Source organism: Melospiza melodia, chromosome 3 (assembly GCF_035770615.1).
Source record: "Melospiza melodia melodia isolate bMelMel2 chromosome 3, bMelMel2.pri, whole genome shotgun sequence".
In the NCBI taxonomy this organism is placed as follows: Eukaryota; Metazoa; Chordata; class Aves; order Passeriformes; family Passerellidae; genus Melospiza; species Melospiza melodia.
In genome coordinates, this window is record NC_086196.1 from 13,539,618 (window position 1) to 13,556,709 (window position 17,092).

At 40.5% G+C, this 17,092-nt stretch overlaps 1 protein-coding gene across 3 annotated transcripts in view; it reads right to left on the reverse strand.

Annotated features, from left to right (window-relative positions):
* ROCK2 (Rho associated coiled-coil containing protein kinase 2) overlaps window positions 1–16,571 on the reverse strand; it is a 103,957-nt gene extending 87,386 nt beyond the window's left edge. For 2 of the 3 annotated variants that reach the window (XM_063150838.1, XM_063150837.1), the window contains exon 1: window positions 16,420–16,571. In XM_063150838.1, the coding sequence (XP_063006908.1) occupies window positions 16,420–16,569 (150 nt within the window). In that variant the 5' untranslated portion in view covers window positions 16,570–16,571. The remainder of the gene's footprint in view (window positions 1–16,419) is intronic. The other variant, XM_063150839.1, reaches the window with a different exon arrangement.
* Between the last annotated feature and the right edge of the window lie 521 nt (window positions 16,572–17,092).

The window sequence follows — 17,092 nt, forward strand, 5'->3', positions numbered from 1 at the left end:
AAATGACTGAATGTATTACTGAATGTATGACTAAATTTCACATACAGTAAACTCGTTGGCTTCAAAGCAGTAATGACTAAGCTCACAGAACTACATGCTAACAGAACACACTTTCAAACCTTAGCTCTTAGATGTCAGGAATCTACTTAAACAGAGCATATTTTTATTAGGAAATAGACTTCGTCTGTTAGCCTCAACTGAAATGGCTCCATGTTGCTCTAAGATGAGAAGAGAGATTAGAATGAAATGGGTACAACAAGTATCTTACATATCAAAGAGATGACAAGGAAAAATTACACAGTCCTGGCAACAACCACCCAATCCACAGCTCCGTGGACTGAAACAACCTTATGTCTAATTCTGGGCCTATAAGTAGTCCTACCTACTTAATTGTATTTACTAAAATGTTTTAAGCTAAACACACATGTGAGGGCTTGCAAAACTGCACTCTAATAACATTTCTGAAAAACACTCCCGCTGCCCCAAAGTGTCTTTCAAAAGATTTCCAGGAATCCATCTCTCTAGGATCCATTTCACTTTCATGATTTGTTAAGTAATAATTTTAAAAATCCATGTCTGACTATCTATTCTGTTTACCTAGGGGAAAGAATTCAAACAGCCAAAGAAGCTTCCCACTATGACAGAGAAATTTGTATCTTTTTTTTGTGAAGGGATAATATATTCACGTTTTGACAACATCTGAACAAGTATACCAATACAGATTTTTGATTAGCTGTATTTGATTTTTGACATTAGTGTTGTCAAAAAAAAGGAAACTGTATGACTATTCCCTGGGACCCCAACTTCTCTGAAAGAAAACTGCCTTTAGCTTATCTGACCAGGAGATCCAGTATCTACAGAAATTCATCCTGCCATGGCTTCTGCACCCTAATGGTGAAAAAAAAAAATTACACTCAGTCTGTTACCAAAACAGAGCTCTGAACTGCTTACATCAGGCTATGAATCAGAAACAAACTGAACGTAAAACTGATCGTGATGACACTGCAAGTGGCTATTCTCGCCATAAATTGTATTTGACATAGTTTTCTAACATTTTCAGGCAAAAAAACAAGAATACCAATTCCATTTACTGCAGTAAACTACTGCCTGCTTCTTCATGTGAACCTTATGAAGTTCAACAAGGTTGAATGCCAAGTCAAGGACATGAGCTGGGGCAATCCAGACAGGCTGGGGGATGAAGGAAGTGAGCGCAGAAGAACTTTGGGGTGCTGTGGGAGAGAGGCTGGACATGACCCAGCCACGTGCCCCTGCAGCCCAGAAAGCCAAAAAGCCAAACACATTCTGGGCTGCATGCAAACATTGTGGGCAGCAGGGGAGGGAGGGGATTCTGCCCCTCTGCTCTGCTCTGGTGAGACCCCACCTGCAGGGCTGCACCCAGCTCTGGGGTCCCCAGCACGGGAAGGACATGGCCCTGTTGGAGTGAGCCCACAGGAAGGGCACCAAGATGATCAGAGGGCTGGAGCACTTCTCCCATGAGAAAAGACTGAGAGAATCAATTTTGTTCAGCCTGGAGAAGAGGCTTCAGGGAGACGTTACTGCAACCTTTTCATACTTAAAGAGGGCTAATTGGAAAGTTAAGAGCAGCAGTAATAACTTTTAGCAGCGCAGTAATGACAGGAGACAAGGGGTAACATTTTAAAATTCAAAGATGGTAGATTTGTAACGGACATGAGAAAATCTGTACAGTGAGGATGTTGAGCCTGGTTGTCCAAAGAGGTTGTGGATGCCCTGACTCTGGAAAAGTTCCAGGTCAGTTTGGATGGGGCTTTGATCAATCTGGTTTAATGAACAATGTCCCTGCTCATGGCATGGAGGTTGGAATAAAGTCCCTTTCAAGTCAAACTGTTCTGTAATTCTGAAAGAATGTTGTAATCAGTGCTGAAAATGATACATCAATAATCAGCTATTTCCTTAATTTGTAAATGGTACCCAGCATTAAAAATACTTATTTCCTTTAACAGCTGTAAAATGAAACATTTCTTTTCTGTAAAATTAAACATTTCTTTTCTGTGGAACCTTCAGAACAGTTTTGTCTATTATAAATATATCTACCTCTCCATCAAAAGCCTAGAAGTAAAAGCTTTGTTCTTTGTTCTGAAACCTTGTTTCAATGCTAACACTACTGATGTAGTTGATGTTGCCCTGATGTAAGAATATAAAATCAGAAAACTGTGTAAGGTCAAATATGTATTGATATAATTTAATTCAGTCAGGTATCAAAGCAGGGTGCAGTGGTATGAGTCTGCTTTGTGCCCGTGTAACAGAACCTCCATACTGGAGATGGAGCAATAATAACATGGCACCAAGAACAACTTTTAGCTAATCACTGGCAGCTAACAACTGAAATTAGTCATTTGGCATTTCTTATGTTGATGGATTCCACTATTTCCAGAAGAATATATGAGCCAGTATTTATCTTTAAAACAAGCATATTTACTCACAGATGCCTGCTTTTTCCTAAAAGAACAGATTAAAGCAATAGACTAAAGCACAAAAAATCTGTTTAAATTACCTAAATTCAAACACAGGCAAGTATTAATCAGAATTGACTTTTTACTAGTTTTTTTTTAAAAGAAACCCTTTCCAGTTTCTACAATTTTCTCTGTACACAGACTAGTAAGACAGTGTGATATTACCCCCAAATGTGATAGCAGAATTTATTTCATTCTCTTATTCTCATTCTCTTTTCTCCTAAATTTATATTAGCATATTCTAGCTGAAGTGTTCTCTGTAATCTGAAAGAAGCTACAGTACTTGCAGAGCAGTGCACAAATTCTTTTTCTTGGACCACGCTCTCCTCAAAGTTTCATTACCAACACTGTGGAAGGACATGCAGATGATGGCCTGCATTCAGAAAAAGTAGGCTGCATCAATAAACACACCATTCACTTGGAACCTACCCCTCTGGAGAAAGGAGATATGCTCTAGATTTTTTAGTTTGCTTTGGAAAGGTTCAGGATTGTGGGTTGTTTGGATTTTGTGTTATTGTGATAGTTCATAGACTCATAGAATATGCTGAATTGTAATAGATCCACAGAGATCCTTGAGTCCAACTTCAGGCCCTGAACAGGACACCCCAAGAAACCAACCATGTGCCTGAGAGGATTGTTCAAATGCTTCTTGAGCTCTGTCAGGCCAGTGCTGTAACCACTTCCCTGGGGAGCTGTTCCAGTGCCCAACCACCCTCTGGATGAAAAACTTCTTCCTGATATCCAACCTAAACTTCCCCTGACTCAGCTTCATGCTGTTTCCTCAAGTCTTTTTACTGGCCTTGAGAGTGAAAAGATCAGTGTCTGTCCTTCCTCTTCCCCTCCCAAGGAGCTGTAACTGCAGTGAGCTCTGCCCTCAGTCTCCTCCAAGTGACCTCAGTCACTCCTCACAGGTTTCCCCTCAGGGCCTTCACCATCTTTGTTCCCTCCTTTGGACACTCTGCAATAGTTTCATGCCCTTCTTACCTTGTGGCACCCAGAGCTGCCCCCAGCACAGGAGGTGAGGCTGCCCCAGCTCAGAGCAGAGCAGGACAATCCCCTCCCTTGGGCCATGCTGTCCCTGGTGTCCCCAGGACAGGGATGGCCCTCCTGGCTGCCAGGGCACTGCTGGCTCATGTTCAGCTTTCTGCTGACCAGGACCCCAAATCCCTTTCCATGGCACTGCTCTCCAGGCTCTCATTCCCCAGTCTGTGCACACAACTGAGGATGCCCCATACCAGATACAGAATCCAGCATTTGTCCTTGTTAAACTGAATATGGTTGGTGATCATTCTGCAAACCTGCCAGGATTAGCTGAGAAAGTGATTCAGGCTAGTTTTAATCCAGGTTAGGTACTCAAAGCAATTCACAACACACCAGCACAAATATTGTGTCACCACCAAGGTGGTGCCCCAGGGAAGCTGGTGGAGCTACTGCTTTAACTGATAGGGAAACTATTTGTGTTAGCCATTTGTTTTTAAATAGATTCATATAGCTAGTAAAGGAGAAAGACAGGGGTTAAAAAGTTTCTGAGATCACTGAGGCTTAGTTTCTCATACTGAAAAACTTCTCTATTCTTCAGATTTCTGAATATTTCTTGTTCTTATTTTAAAAGCTTGGTATCTTCATGTAACACTGTACAATTTTATTGGTTCATTTACAAATTCTTCCAAAACAGATGTATTCTTGTTAAATATACAAAAATTTGATTGGTACTACCCTTAATGACAGAAGCACTTAAATACAAAAATCTACTTTTTTAAAAATCGAAATCTACACGATTAAAGAATAACCCAGAAACCCTTATTCCAGTTATGAAGACCACCAGTAGATCATGTCTGTTCCTCTTCTAAATGTGCTAGTCCTAAGGCAGAGAAGTTAGCTTGCTGCCATTAATAATAATTATTGCACATGTACCTGAGAACACATCTGTCCTCTGCTGTGCCCACCTTTACAAAATTTTTATTTACAACATCCCCACTGTTGTATCTTCCTTCAGAGCACTGCAGACTACCTGAGAATATTTAAGCTTGTCTTAATTACTGCTGCATTTACATCCACATTACAGACCAGTTATCTGACCCAAGCACAGTACTCACCTACTTACCAAGTTCATGTCTGCAAAATCTCATCTGATTCTAGAAACAATTCAGAAACAGAGACAGCATCCTACAGCATTTTTAGGCTTCCCTCATCCTCCATGGACATTCTAACATCTTTGTCTATGGCTGATAGAGATCTTCATAGAAACCCACATCCTCAGGAAGTCTGGTCTTAATCTGACAATCAAATACCTTGTATCTTCAGAATGGCAGGACAATTTCACAGCCTTCTCAAGGTAAAGCAAAGGCTCCTGGGCACTGTCAAACTTGAATCAGACATAAAATATTCTTTCCAATTAATAACAGCTCTGCAAGGTATTATCTTCATATATGCAGGCAATGAAATCCTGCCTTTTTACTTTGTCAGAAGATACACAGGATTGTTTTCATCGAGACAGTTAAATTAAAACGATATCAGAATTTGTCTACAAACTGATATTAAAAATATCAGCTGATATTATGGTAGCAAAAAAGAAATTTTTAAATAGAATAATATTTTTCAGTTTATTTAGTTTGTGCTTATTCCATTATATTAATTTCCTTTCCAAAGTGAATATCTATTTGGAATACAAAGAATTAAGAAAACCCACAACTGTTAAATAAAAATACGGCAAGAAATTCAGGGCTAAGTGAATAGCCTAAATTACTTGGGAAAGCAAAGCAAAATAAAAAGTAGATTTCAAATTCCTCATGGTTTTATAGGTGGAAAACAGTTTTCCCACAGACAATAACTCGATGTTTCCTAAATTTTCCTTCAGCTTTGGCAACAAGTGATTCTTATATGGAAAGTCAAGAAAATATTTGCCTAAGACCTGCGCAGGTTAGTCCCCACAAGAGCCATTCCTCAAGGAATCACAATTTTTACATTTGAAGAAAAAACTTGTGCATAAAGACCATTAAGGTCAGAAGAAGTGTATGCACTTGGCTAAAGATTGTGAGGAAGAAAAAAAATTTACATAGATCTCTTGTAAGAGTATTTCTGCATACATCCTATATGAATATACACAGGTGGAGAGCACACAACCTTGACCTAACCAGAAACAGGACAGCCACCACAGCATGTCACCACCCAACAGCAAGCAGAGATCACTACTCTCTACTAAAGCAGAATTTAAATTTGGGCATACAAAGTCCCTGTATCAACAAAAAACAGTTTAACAGCTTCACTGCACATTGAGTAGGTAAGAGCATGACCCTGGTGTTTCAGGCCGTTCTAGACACAATTGGGTCCCTAAATGGTTTGAGTTTCTGGTACTTTCTTATTACCCTACATGGAAAATGTGCATATGACTAGGTAGATACACCTCACTGTCAAAGGGAGTTCAGACATACAAAAAAATTTGTTATTGAATATGTTCACCTACTCAAAGATCTACATTTTCAGAAATAACTCAGGAATAACATGAGATAATTGGTGCTGCTCTTGTTTCACTTGCTGTTACAGATGTGGCCTTGGAAACCATCATTCACTCTGAGCACTGGCAAGGTTCATTTTAAGCCTAAATTGCTGATCATTCTGCTGGTTTTGACTTAAATCACAGATTCACAGAAGGATATACAGAATATTCTGAGTTGAAAGGGTATTCTGGTGAATCCTTTTGTGAAACAAGAGCAGCACCTGAACCTCTGTGTGAGGCCTCCAGTCCCCTCACTGTAACCATAGTGATGTGTCTGGACAATCTTGGGCCAGGAACTTCCCACTAGGGATTGGACAACACCACACCAGGTACAGGGGAGAACCCTGACACAGTCTGAGTTCCTGTTATTAGATACAAACTTACAGATGACAGTGACATTTTACCACAATAATGACATTTTCATTAAGTTTTTACATGCAAACACAAAGAAGATAAAAAAATGTTATGCTTCTCTCACAATCCATATGTGCTTTCAGCATCAGTGACCCTATGATATTACAGCTTCCAGCACATTTGTTTGTCCCCCACTTCCATTTTAGAGGAAAACTGACCCAACAGTGCTAAGAGTTCACACATGAGAAATAAAAATCAAGGCCTGATGGCAGTAAAACCAAAACAAATTCCACAATTCAGAAATTTAGTCTGTGTACAAACCCAAGAACAATTAACATGTGCCAAGAAAGGAGTCCAATTACATGGCAGTCTCCTTCTGATAAACTGTAGAAAGTAAGCTTGAAATCAAAATAGAACTAAGAAGCTCCACCTTGGAATAAAATGTGTCTAAGGCTTTTCTTCAGTCCTGCTTCCTGCATACTCCAGAAAGGCAAAACAGCCGTTCCTCTCCCCTGTGACATTCATCATCCATTTGATGTAAAACACTGACAAACAGAAATAACTTCAGTGTACATTCACTTGGTTTTGATTTAACAAAAAAGAATTTGTATTGCAAGTATACTGCAATTTTATTAATTCCCATCTGTCTGTAAGACATACTGCACATCTTCCCTCATAAATTTAGACAGTGTGATTTCAAAACACGAATACCACATCACCATATGTACTTTTACCCAACTTATAGCAAACATTCTTTCAGCAATATGGCAGAATAGGCAGAACAGTCTATTCTAGGTAGAAAATGTAAAATAAGCTCTGCAGTTGGGCTCAGTGCTCTCTCTGATTTTCTGATTCAGTGAAGTCCTGCAGTAGAGTCATATAAAATAAAGCCAGGAGCTTTTTAAATAATGAACAAGCTCATACCTTACAAAATTTTTAGTTAGATTTTTCACTTAATATATGTCCAAATTTGCCAAAGATGTTTTCACAGGTAAAGAGGGGACATTTGGGACTTCTGCCACTTGAGAAACACTGCAAGGCACATGTGGGAACAAATACTGGTATTTCTTCTAAAAAATGAGAGCACTGAAATAGTTTATTTTGACACTTAAATTGCCTTTCTTCAGAGGCAGCCAACCATTAAAATAGATGAAATGATTCACCCCTCATGGTGCTACTGTTCCAGGCTCTACGCACATAAACTATTCCTCATCACTGTGTCACATTTAGTGGTTTTCTTCATAATCTGAGTAGAAATAATTTCTTAACCAGAGATCTAGCTAGATGTCTATGATTAAAAGGAATTGCCAACATAATATTTTTTTTTCAGGAGATGTAGCTTTTATTAGTGTATTTATTATTATCTTTTAATCCTTAAAATATTTCTGACACAGAACACTACGTGCATACAAAACAATGTTCAGGCTGCCTCGTTTGCTGTTACATTCAGGTTTTACCAGCAGAACTCTGACAACAGAGTTCTGCTGCTTCCCACCCTCACTGGCAATAACATCACATTTGCAGAGTCAAGACAAGTCCTTCAGTTCTGGGAAGATGACAAGTGGGGAATAAGGAAAATAAGTTAAAAATACAATAAAAAATAAGCACATTCCATATAATTAAACTGATATTGAAAAATGAATTTGAAAGCAATTCAGAAAACAGCTTTATAAAACTTAACAATTTAGTAATAGGATTTTTTTTTTGCAAGTGCAGCTATTTTCAGCTTTCCCTATCAGATATATAGTACAGGTGCCTGTAATACCAGCATGGATGCAAGTCTTAAGTTTAACAGAATTATTATTTTGTACTCACAGAGAAAAAAAATTAACATAGAATAATGTTTAAATTAATAGCAGCAGCTGCGATACAATCATAAACTGCCAGTACCTCCTTGCCAGATGAGTAATTCAAGCAGTTGTTCTCACTTTTCATACAAAAGAACATAAAGTAAAAGGGGGAGGTATTTTATAATCGAGGTTTATACACCCCAAAAAGGTCATTAAATTGAACAGGCCAAGAAATAAAAACTACGGCTTAGTGCCTCAGTGGCCTAACTTTTACTGTTGGAGGAGGAGGTCCCGAGATGTTCCCTAAAGGAAACAGATCATGCATGCATACCCCTGGCATTGGAAAGGTTTTCATTTCTCACTCACTAAACCACTAGCTTCTAACATGCTATTATTTCTTGCTCTTCTCCATTCTCCTAAACTATTAGAAGGAATAATTCTATTCCTAAATTGAGAGACTTCATGGTTATTTTATCACAAAAGTTTAAAATTTTACAAAAAACCCCATAATTCAGAAGTCAAGCATAATTATAAAATTGTGCAAGAAGGGGTGCAACCAATATTAAGTAACCTCAGAAGATCTTTTATCTATTTACTGCAGCTTGTTTCCAATGACTCTAGCTGCACATTGTAGAAGCCTATCATAATATAGCCTTCCCTATATAGCAGATGCTGCTAAAAGTCATTTACAAATAAAAATCTGTGTCCTAAACATGCAACAAATGAAAAGGCTTGTCTCCCTAATCCTGTACTTAAAATGATCAGCACTAAACTGAAAATGAGACTAGAACAAACTAGTTTCAGTAACCATAAGGAAAACCAGTTTAAACTATTTTCTGTATGAAACAGAACATTTTTATAGCATAGGCACACCAAATGTTTGCATATCCCTCAACCAAAACCTGTGCTATTACTGTTTCTAGAGCATAATCTCATTGAAAGTATGGAGATACACAGTACTGTGAATTTATCAAGGCAGCACTCTTAATTTCAAACAAAAGAAAAATAAACAGAGTCAATCATGTTGTACAGTAGCAACAAACAAAAGCAGATTTCCAAGTTCAGAGCTCATTCAGTAAAAAGGAATTCCCAAAGAACCTGAAGATCCTTCTCTCTGTTCCATACTACGGTAAACCTATGCTGTTGACAGAACTATGTTTGATATTTAATCAACAATGAAGCTATAGACTTTGGACGGCTACCTGTAACAGCAGTGACATGGACAAAGAACAATGATGCGTTACAGCCTTTAAATAGTAATCAAGATTTTAGTTAAACTTTAAATGGCGTTTGAAAGAAAGTGTGGAACTCAGGCATTTTTCTTCTAGTTATTTATTTATTTGGTGACAGTAACAGTCAACATTATGTGTTTTGAGATTAAAAAAAAAAAAGGAGTATTTGCTAAAGCTTAACTTTTCTTCTTTCATAGCTGTTGAAGCCTACTTTCAAGCCTGTATGTGACCTCCTCTTCATTTCCTCCTGAAGTACAAGAAAATTCTTGTGTTTGGATGAGTCATTCAAACTTTATCTAGCTTTATGTAGGATCCTGTAATTTTGTACTTTAAATATGGACTAATAAAATCAGTACCCATGATTTAGAACAGTCGAAAGGCAATAAAGCAATTACTCGATTACTTGAATCCTCAAGGTTCAGAATTAAACACTTGGGCATGCCTTACTTGTGATCAACTTTTTTGATCACATAAGTCTATTCTAAATATTAAATTATTTTCCAGTGCATCTTAAAGCTTCATCATCTCCATTTCATACAGTTGGAAATGAAGAAAGATTTGTCTGAAACCATAAACTGACAGCAGTAGATTAGGATTCAGACTCTCCTGCACACCATTTTTTTATTCTCTGTACCATCTGAACAACACTATCCTAAAAAAAAATGAATGATGAAATGATGTGGAATTAAAGTATCAATGCTGACACTATTAGAACTCATTAGTCTCCATCTGGGCACACAAAACGCAAAGCACATGATGGGTTATTTTCTGTAAAAGATTTGACTTAGGTAAGTCATTCTGTATAAAATAAAATTAAAGGAAGACAAGCATAATCAAAACCCCTCTGTATGTCACACCCAGATTGTTTTTCTTCTCGCGTCTATCACCTTCCACACCCTACAACAAATGAAGCAGCGACTGAACAGAAGGCACATTTCACATGACAATGAAGAAATCTGTGTCCATCCAACAACAAAACTCCATGATACTTCACAGACAAAAAAGAGCCCCTCTTTCAACAGCTGTAACAGTAGCAGACAAACACAGAGTAAAAGCTAAGTCCACACCACACAAAGCACCTGTTACAGACTGAGACTATCCACCATAGTGAAATCTGGACAAAATTCACAAAATCACAAGGTTCCAGATATTGCAAGCTGTCGGCATGTTGGGGGCCCAATCACTGACTGCAGCACACAGTGTTAATACTCTGTTAGCAGGGAATGGACACAATGCTGCCAATGCAGGGCGCAGGTGATGCCTCACTGCGCTCAGGGGCCCTTCGGACACTGCGCTGCTGCAGCAGCTCCACGCACCGCAGCTACGGCCGGGCAACCCAGCGCTGCATGCAACCTTGTGTTTACATTGCCAACAGCTCATTAAAATAAGTGTATTACTAGCCAAGTCTGCCAATATAAACACTGTATTCTTGCTCTTAACCAATGGGATGTACCAAGAAAAAAAAGTATTTAAAATAAATTTGTTACCAGAATCATTCGCTGCTTTACAGTGTAACAGTTTAGAAGAAACCTTGGACACAATATAGCATTCTTCCCCCCAAAACCCCCCGTGCTTATGAGTTATAAAAACACACAGATTTAATTTCTTTAAATCTTTCATTATGTAAAATTCTACTGCCCAATTTTAATCACTTTCATCTTTAAAATCCAAAGTTAGCTCCTCTGTGACACTGATACAATTCCAGTCATATTTTGTAGATCAAACACTGGCAAGAAATCATCAACTGATTGCTGTGGAGATTGGCTACTGAGGTAGCACTTTCCTTTCTTTTGAAATTAGGCAGCTTTTGTTATGGACTGCATTACTAGACAAAGAGCCAAATGCTTTGGCACTGCTCTGCCATTAGTTAGAACTGAAAATGTACTTTAAAAAACAGGTTCTAATAAGCATTTGCACGCATTTCAACTGAAACTGAGACTACTAATATTTGGAAAAGTGAAGAGTTCCTGAACTTTTATTCCTGCACACATAAAACAGAAGAAATCTCTGCTAATTTGCTAGTGTAGGTGTATTTATGTTTCTTTTAAGTTGTTACAAAGATTGAACAATTAAAGGATCCTAATGACACACTCTGCAATCTGATCAACAGAGATGAAATACTGGGAGTGAACATGCCTATTGTGAATACACACACACAAAATCTGCATGCATCTCGTGTGGCAGTAAAAAGACCTGAAGCTGAGCAAAATGTTCTTTCTGTTTTCTGAAATCAGAAGTGAAACACTTTAATCCTAGTGTAGAATAAGTCAGAATATAAAAACATAAAAAGCTGTCAGTAAAGTAGAACTATCTTTTTCCAGCTAACCATACTGCTATATATAAATCCATCAGAGGGGAACAATGAACAAAAGACAATTCAGTTTCCTTAAGGATCATAATTTTTAAGTCTGCAGTAGATGTTCTAAAATTACAGATCAAAAATAGAACATTTATAGAAAGAGTCAGAAACTAAGAGAGAAATATCAGCACAGGAAATATAACAAGCAAGAAAACGTTATTTCATCAAGAACAGAGAATCATCTGGCCTTCAAATTACTTAGTGGGCAATGAATTTTAGATCAGATCCTGCTAACTGCTACATATGCATCTCTTCCCTGTACTTGCTGGCTCAAATTAACACAACAGATTGTTCTTGCTGATTCAAAATTATGTATGGCAATAAATTCAGGAAAGTGAAACAACTTTCATATTAATTATGAAACACTTAGAAAGTTCCTAAGGCTAAAATCTTGCAAAGGAATACCTTGTATCAGCCATGATGACCGGGAGATCCTGAATTAACAGAGCTCAGCCTAGTGATCTGCTCAATTAACACTCTTGGTACAAGGTTGGCATCTACTCAGTTGATGAGATCTTTATGGACAGATGCACCTACTGAAAGAATGGGAGTCACAGCTGTGTCTCCGATCCACTTTTCATTAAGAATAAAATTCCAGGGTCTTGATGGCAATGATCCATGTAGATGAACATCTATTCATGTTCAAACTAGTGTAAATACACAGTTTACCTCTCAGCTTTATTTTAAAAAGAAATAAATGGCAAATTAGTTCAGTTTTGGTTTGTGGGTTTGGATTCTAAGGCATGTGTATTCTGAGACACTTGAGCACTCTCCTGCTAATCATCTCTCCATTTCTCAGTCCATCACGCTTGCATGCCAGCATAGCCCAGCACTGTGCTCACAATTTCACTGATGCACTGCCTAATTAACAGTTTTAAGAGCTCCTTCTTTCAAAAGCTGACACAACCATGGCAGAGCAGCCAGAATACACTCAAGATTTTACACCTCCAGTGTAATGCCAAACTTCAAGCTTAGCACTAAAATTCTGAGGCTTGCACTGAACCAGGGAGTCCAAGGGCAAACACCAGCACCTTTCTCTGGACAACTGCACTCGAGCAGCTCCAGCCCAGGCAGAGCACTGCAGAAAGAGCACGGTAAGATTTACCAGAGCTGTTCATCACCACCACACAACTCAAAAGTTGAGTTCAGCGTGTGCTGAAGTGATACAATTACACATGGCAAGGAAGCGGAGGTCTGGATTAGTTTTACACAGCCTACAGTGACCTCTCTGCTCTTGTTTTAGAGAAGGTAACACTTGCCAACGCACCCCTACTAGATAATGTGTACGAAATACTATCAAAAATAACTCAGCTCATACTGTAGATAGAGCTTATGTGCAAAATCATAAATGCCCAAATGTATTTGAGCACTGTTAAGCTTGCCTTAAATGTAGCTGTCAACTCAGAACTATTTGGTAGGAATGTATTTATAGAAGGCTTTCTTATGGATCAGCCAAGGTCAAATGCCATTAAGTGCTATCATCCATGTGTACATGCAGTACACATAAAAATGTCACTTCATTAAATTAGTGGGTGACACAACTGGCAGAAAGGCAAATAATATAAATATGGTAGCTTTATAAAGTAATCTGCATGATCTAAATGTAACACAGAAAACAGGTTTTCATAACCACTAATGCACTGTTACATGCCCAAAAAGAGTAAGACTGTACCATAAAAAGCTGTGACAATATCAAAATTATTTATCTTAGCATAGGCAACCTAACAACAAGCTTTCAACAAGACACAATGAGAGAATGAGCACTCAGCCAACGCCTCAATGAGGTTGCAATAACCACTTCCCTTTGTGGATGTCTTTGCTGACACCTATCACAGCACTGAGCACCCAGTTCTAGCATTCCTCTCTCCATCTCTTAATCAGAACAAAACCAGAAGAACCCCACCAAGCGCTGGCTGTGCCTCTCATCTATGCTAATGAGTAGAAAGTCCTCCATGACTTTTCTTTATTTAGCAGAAGATGGGTGGTAATAACATGCCACACATTTTGGTTGGTTGGTTGTTTCCTGGGATGTTTTATTTTGCCTTCGTAACTGCCTGTGAGAACAAACTAAATGCAGAGTTTTCCATCTCATAATGCCTCTAAACTGAGAATGCACAGGTCTCTTTTGAAGATATGTTTTAATCAAACACAAATAATTATGCTCAACACAGGCATTAATAAATGTTAAGGCACACAAGACAGCAAAAATCCCATTAGAACATCTAACAGTCTCTCTTGGGCCCTGAAGGGGGATGGGAGGAACATCATCAATCAGTGTTTTTGGCTTCATAGATTCTCCTGCTGAAGGAACAGATGGATGTGGTCAGCCATGCTGTGGTCAGGAAGGTACGCAAAGGGAGTCTCTTCATTTAGAGCCACTGAATAAAACATCCCTTGATGACAGTGGAATTGCTATCTAGAGAAAGACAGCTTATTACCTCAGCTTCTCACGTCTTTCAAATTTACACCATGTGTTAGAGATCAACAGCTACTTTTTCACTTTTTACGGCTTCCCAAAAATAAAGCATGCACACAAAATACAGAATAGCAGCTGTTTATGACTTTTTACACTGTAAGGAAATGAATTCCATTTTGAATTCCATTCCACATTTTTAGTTTTGGTTATGTTATTTTTGGAGGATGGAATAGTGGCATTCCAGCTAGTCTTTTTAAGATGCTTTCCCTGATTCTCAGTTCATGTTGCTGTATTTCTACTTTTAACTGAAAACACATTTCCACTTTTGATAATTTACACTGCAAGGGAGCTGGTTAGTAAACAAGTAAATTTTTCAATATGAATATGCTTTCATACTCAGACTATTTAGCAGCACACCAATGCAAAATTAATGTCAAATTTCATTAAGCAACAATGCCAGAGAGCAAAAGAAACTGCTTTTACAGGAAATCTGTTGCAAATTTCCTAAATAAGAATAATAAATAGTCCATTATTTCATACACAGATATGTAGACTGCACAAGCTAGGAAATGTGACTGATTAGCATAATATTTCATTGCTGCTGGTTTTTAACAATACTTACAGACAGAGTGTAGAGAACAGTGATGATCTTTACTGTAAAAAAATGCATTTACAATCCAGCTAACACTCTCCCATAGTTTGCTTTCTCAATGTATTACATGAAGCAGTCTACATTGCTAGCATATAAAACAAACAAAAAAATCAAGTTCTAAGCAGCCCAGTCTCAATTTTGCAGCTAGGATTTATCTTCAGAAACACAAACATATTTTAGTGTATTCAATCTACATCCAAGGCATGGGAGGTGAGAGAATAAAAGAATCATGCATATAAAAGTATAAAAGCAGAGTGTGAAAAAGTCTACTGGGGTTAAGTATTAACCTGATGCATTTTTCAGAACGACTGTACTATTTTTAACTGCTCTTTTTTGGCCACAGGTCAAAGTTTTCCAAGCAAAATACCAAAGTGAAAATGCTGGGAGCGAAGCCCAGAGGCAGCTCTCTCTGCTTTGACCTAGGCAAAAACTTATCTGAATCCAGTCAGATATGCAGCACTGTTTCCCACCCCCCTCCATTGACTATGGCTGTCATTATGCCTCGGAACATGTATGAGAGGAGTAACAGCACCACAGCCTCGGGAAGAACATTTTTCAGATGTTATAGGAAATTCCTATATTCTCCACACAGCACAGGCATACATTCTGTTCAGTCAGTTCCTGTATTTTTGGCCAAACAGAACTGAGTCATTTGAAAGCACAAAAAAAACCACAGTGTATGCGCCTTGAACAACTGCTGGAAGGACTGGGATTTATTCTCCCTTTTTCTGTTCCTCATAACTGAGACACATTGGAAATCTTGGGGCAGACTGGAAATATAAGATTTGAAGACCCTAAAGTATTTATCAGTTAAAATACTAATAATTATAATACTAATAATGAAAATAACGATAACAGTGATAATAATAATGATAATAACCTGTCTCTTGGCTGCGTTTATAGAGTTCAGATGGTTAAATGAGAAAATCTAACCCCTTTCACACTTCTTCACAAGGGCATAGATTTCTCACTGAAGTAAATTGTATTTCATACACTCACACGGAAAAATGCTGTTTGAAACAGGACACAGACGAATCAATTTGCCCCAATAAAAAATAAACGTGAAGGGTCACTGGATCCCCCAGTTACATTTCTCCCTTAGGCGTGTCCCCTTTTCCTGAATTATTTCCACATCTCATAGCAACCTCAGCTTCACCAGGGGACGTTTCACAGGGGTGAGCGATGGGTGCCCGGCAGCGCACACAAAGGCAGGTACTTTGGGGACGGACACGCCGGGATTCCCAGGCGCGAAAGCGAACGGTGTGAACGATGCTGGGAGGGAAAACAAGGCGCTTTCCTCTCCCTGGATCAGATCTCGCCGGGGACGTTTCTCGCTTTCCCCCAAATAAGATGTTGCTAATCGGGGAGCGCTCGCTTTCCTCTCACGGTGCCGTGCCCGTCCCCTCGCCCAACACCGTCCCGGAGGCGAGGGCCGCTCCCGCCACCTCCCCGCTGCCGGTGGCCCGGCCGGGGGCGTGGAGACGATCCTTCGTCCTCCCCCAGGAAAGTACTTTCAGGACGCGGGAGCCCTTTCCTTCCTTCCCGTTCCCTCCCGCCCGCCTGAGGCGAGGGCAGCGCTCCCTTTGTTCCCCCGCCGAGCGCTCCCCCCAGGCGCGGCCGCCCCTCACCAGCAAGCTCTCCACGTTGACCGGGGAGCGCGGGTCGCGGATCATGGACTCCAGCTTCCTCTGGCGGCCCTCGAGCATCCCCGCCGTTGGCTCCAGCGCCTCGGCCGCCAGGGGAGCCGCCGACATCTTCCCCGCCGGCTGCTGGCTCATCCTCCGGCCCGCCTGGTGCCGGGCCCGCGGAGGGCACTGCGCGGGGCCGCCCGGCGGGCCTAGCGCGGCGAGCCCGGGAAGGGCGGGGGCGGCGAGGCGGGAGCGGAGGGCAGCGCCGCCGGTGGCCGCCGCCCGGGCATGAAGGGCGAGGGAAAACGGCCGCTGCTCCGCCCGGGCGCGGGGAGAGGGAGGGGAGAGAGCTGGAAGGGAGGGACGGAGCGCTTCCCGCCGTGCCTCCGCCTCTCGCCGCTCAGGGCGTCCCTTGGCGGCCGCCGCCTCACTGCCCGCTCCGCCGGGACATCGCTCTGAGGGCGGGGGGAGGCGGGGAGCGAAGGGGGAGCGGCTGCCGCGGGGTCGGGCTCAGAGTGCGGCTCTCTCTGCTGCGCTCGCCGGCTGCTGGGGCGGGAGCCGCGATCCCCGCCAGCCTCGCTTTCCCTCTCCGCTTTCCGCGTTCCGCCCACCGCCGGCCCGGCGCGGCCTCCCGCTCCCGGCCCCGCGCAGGCCGCCTCCCCTACCCACAAGG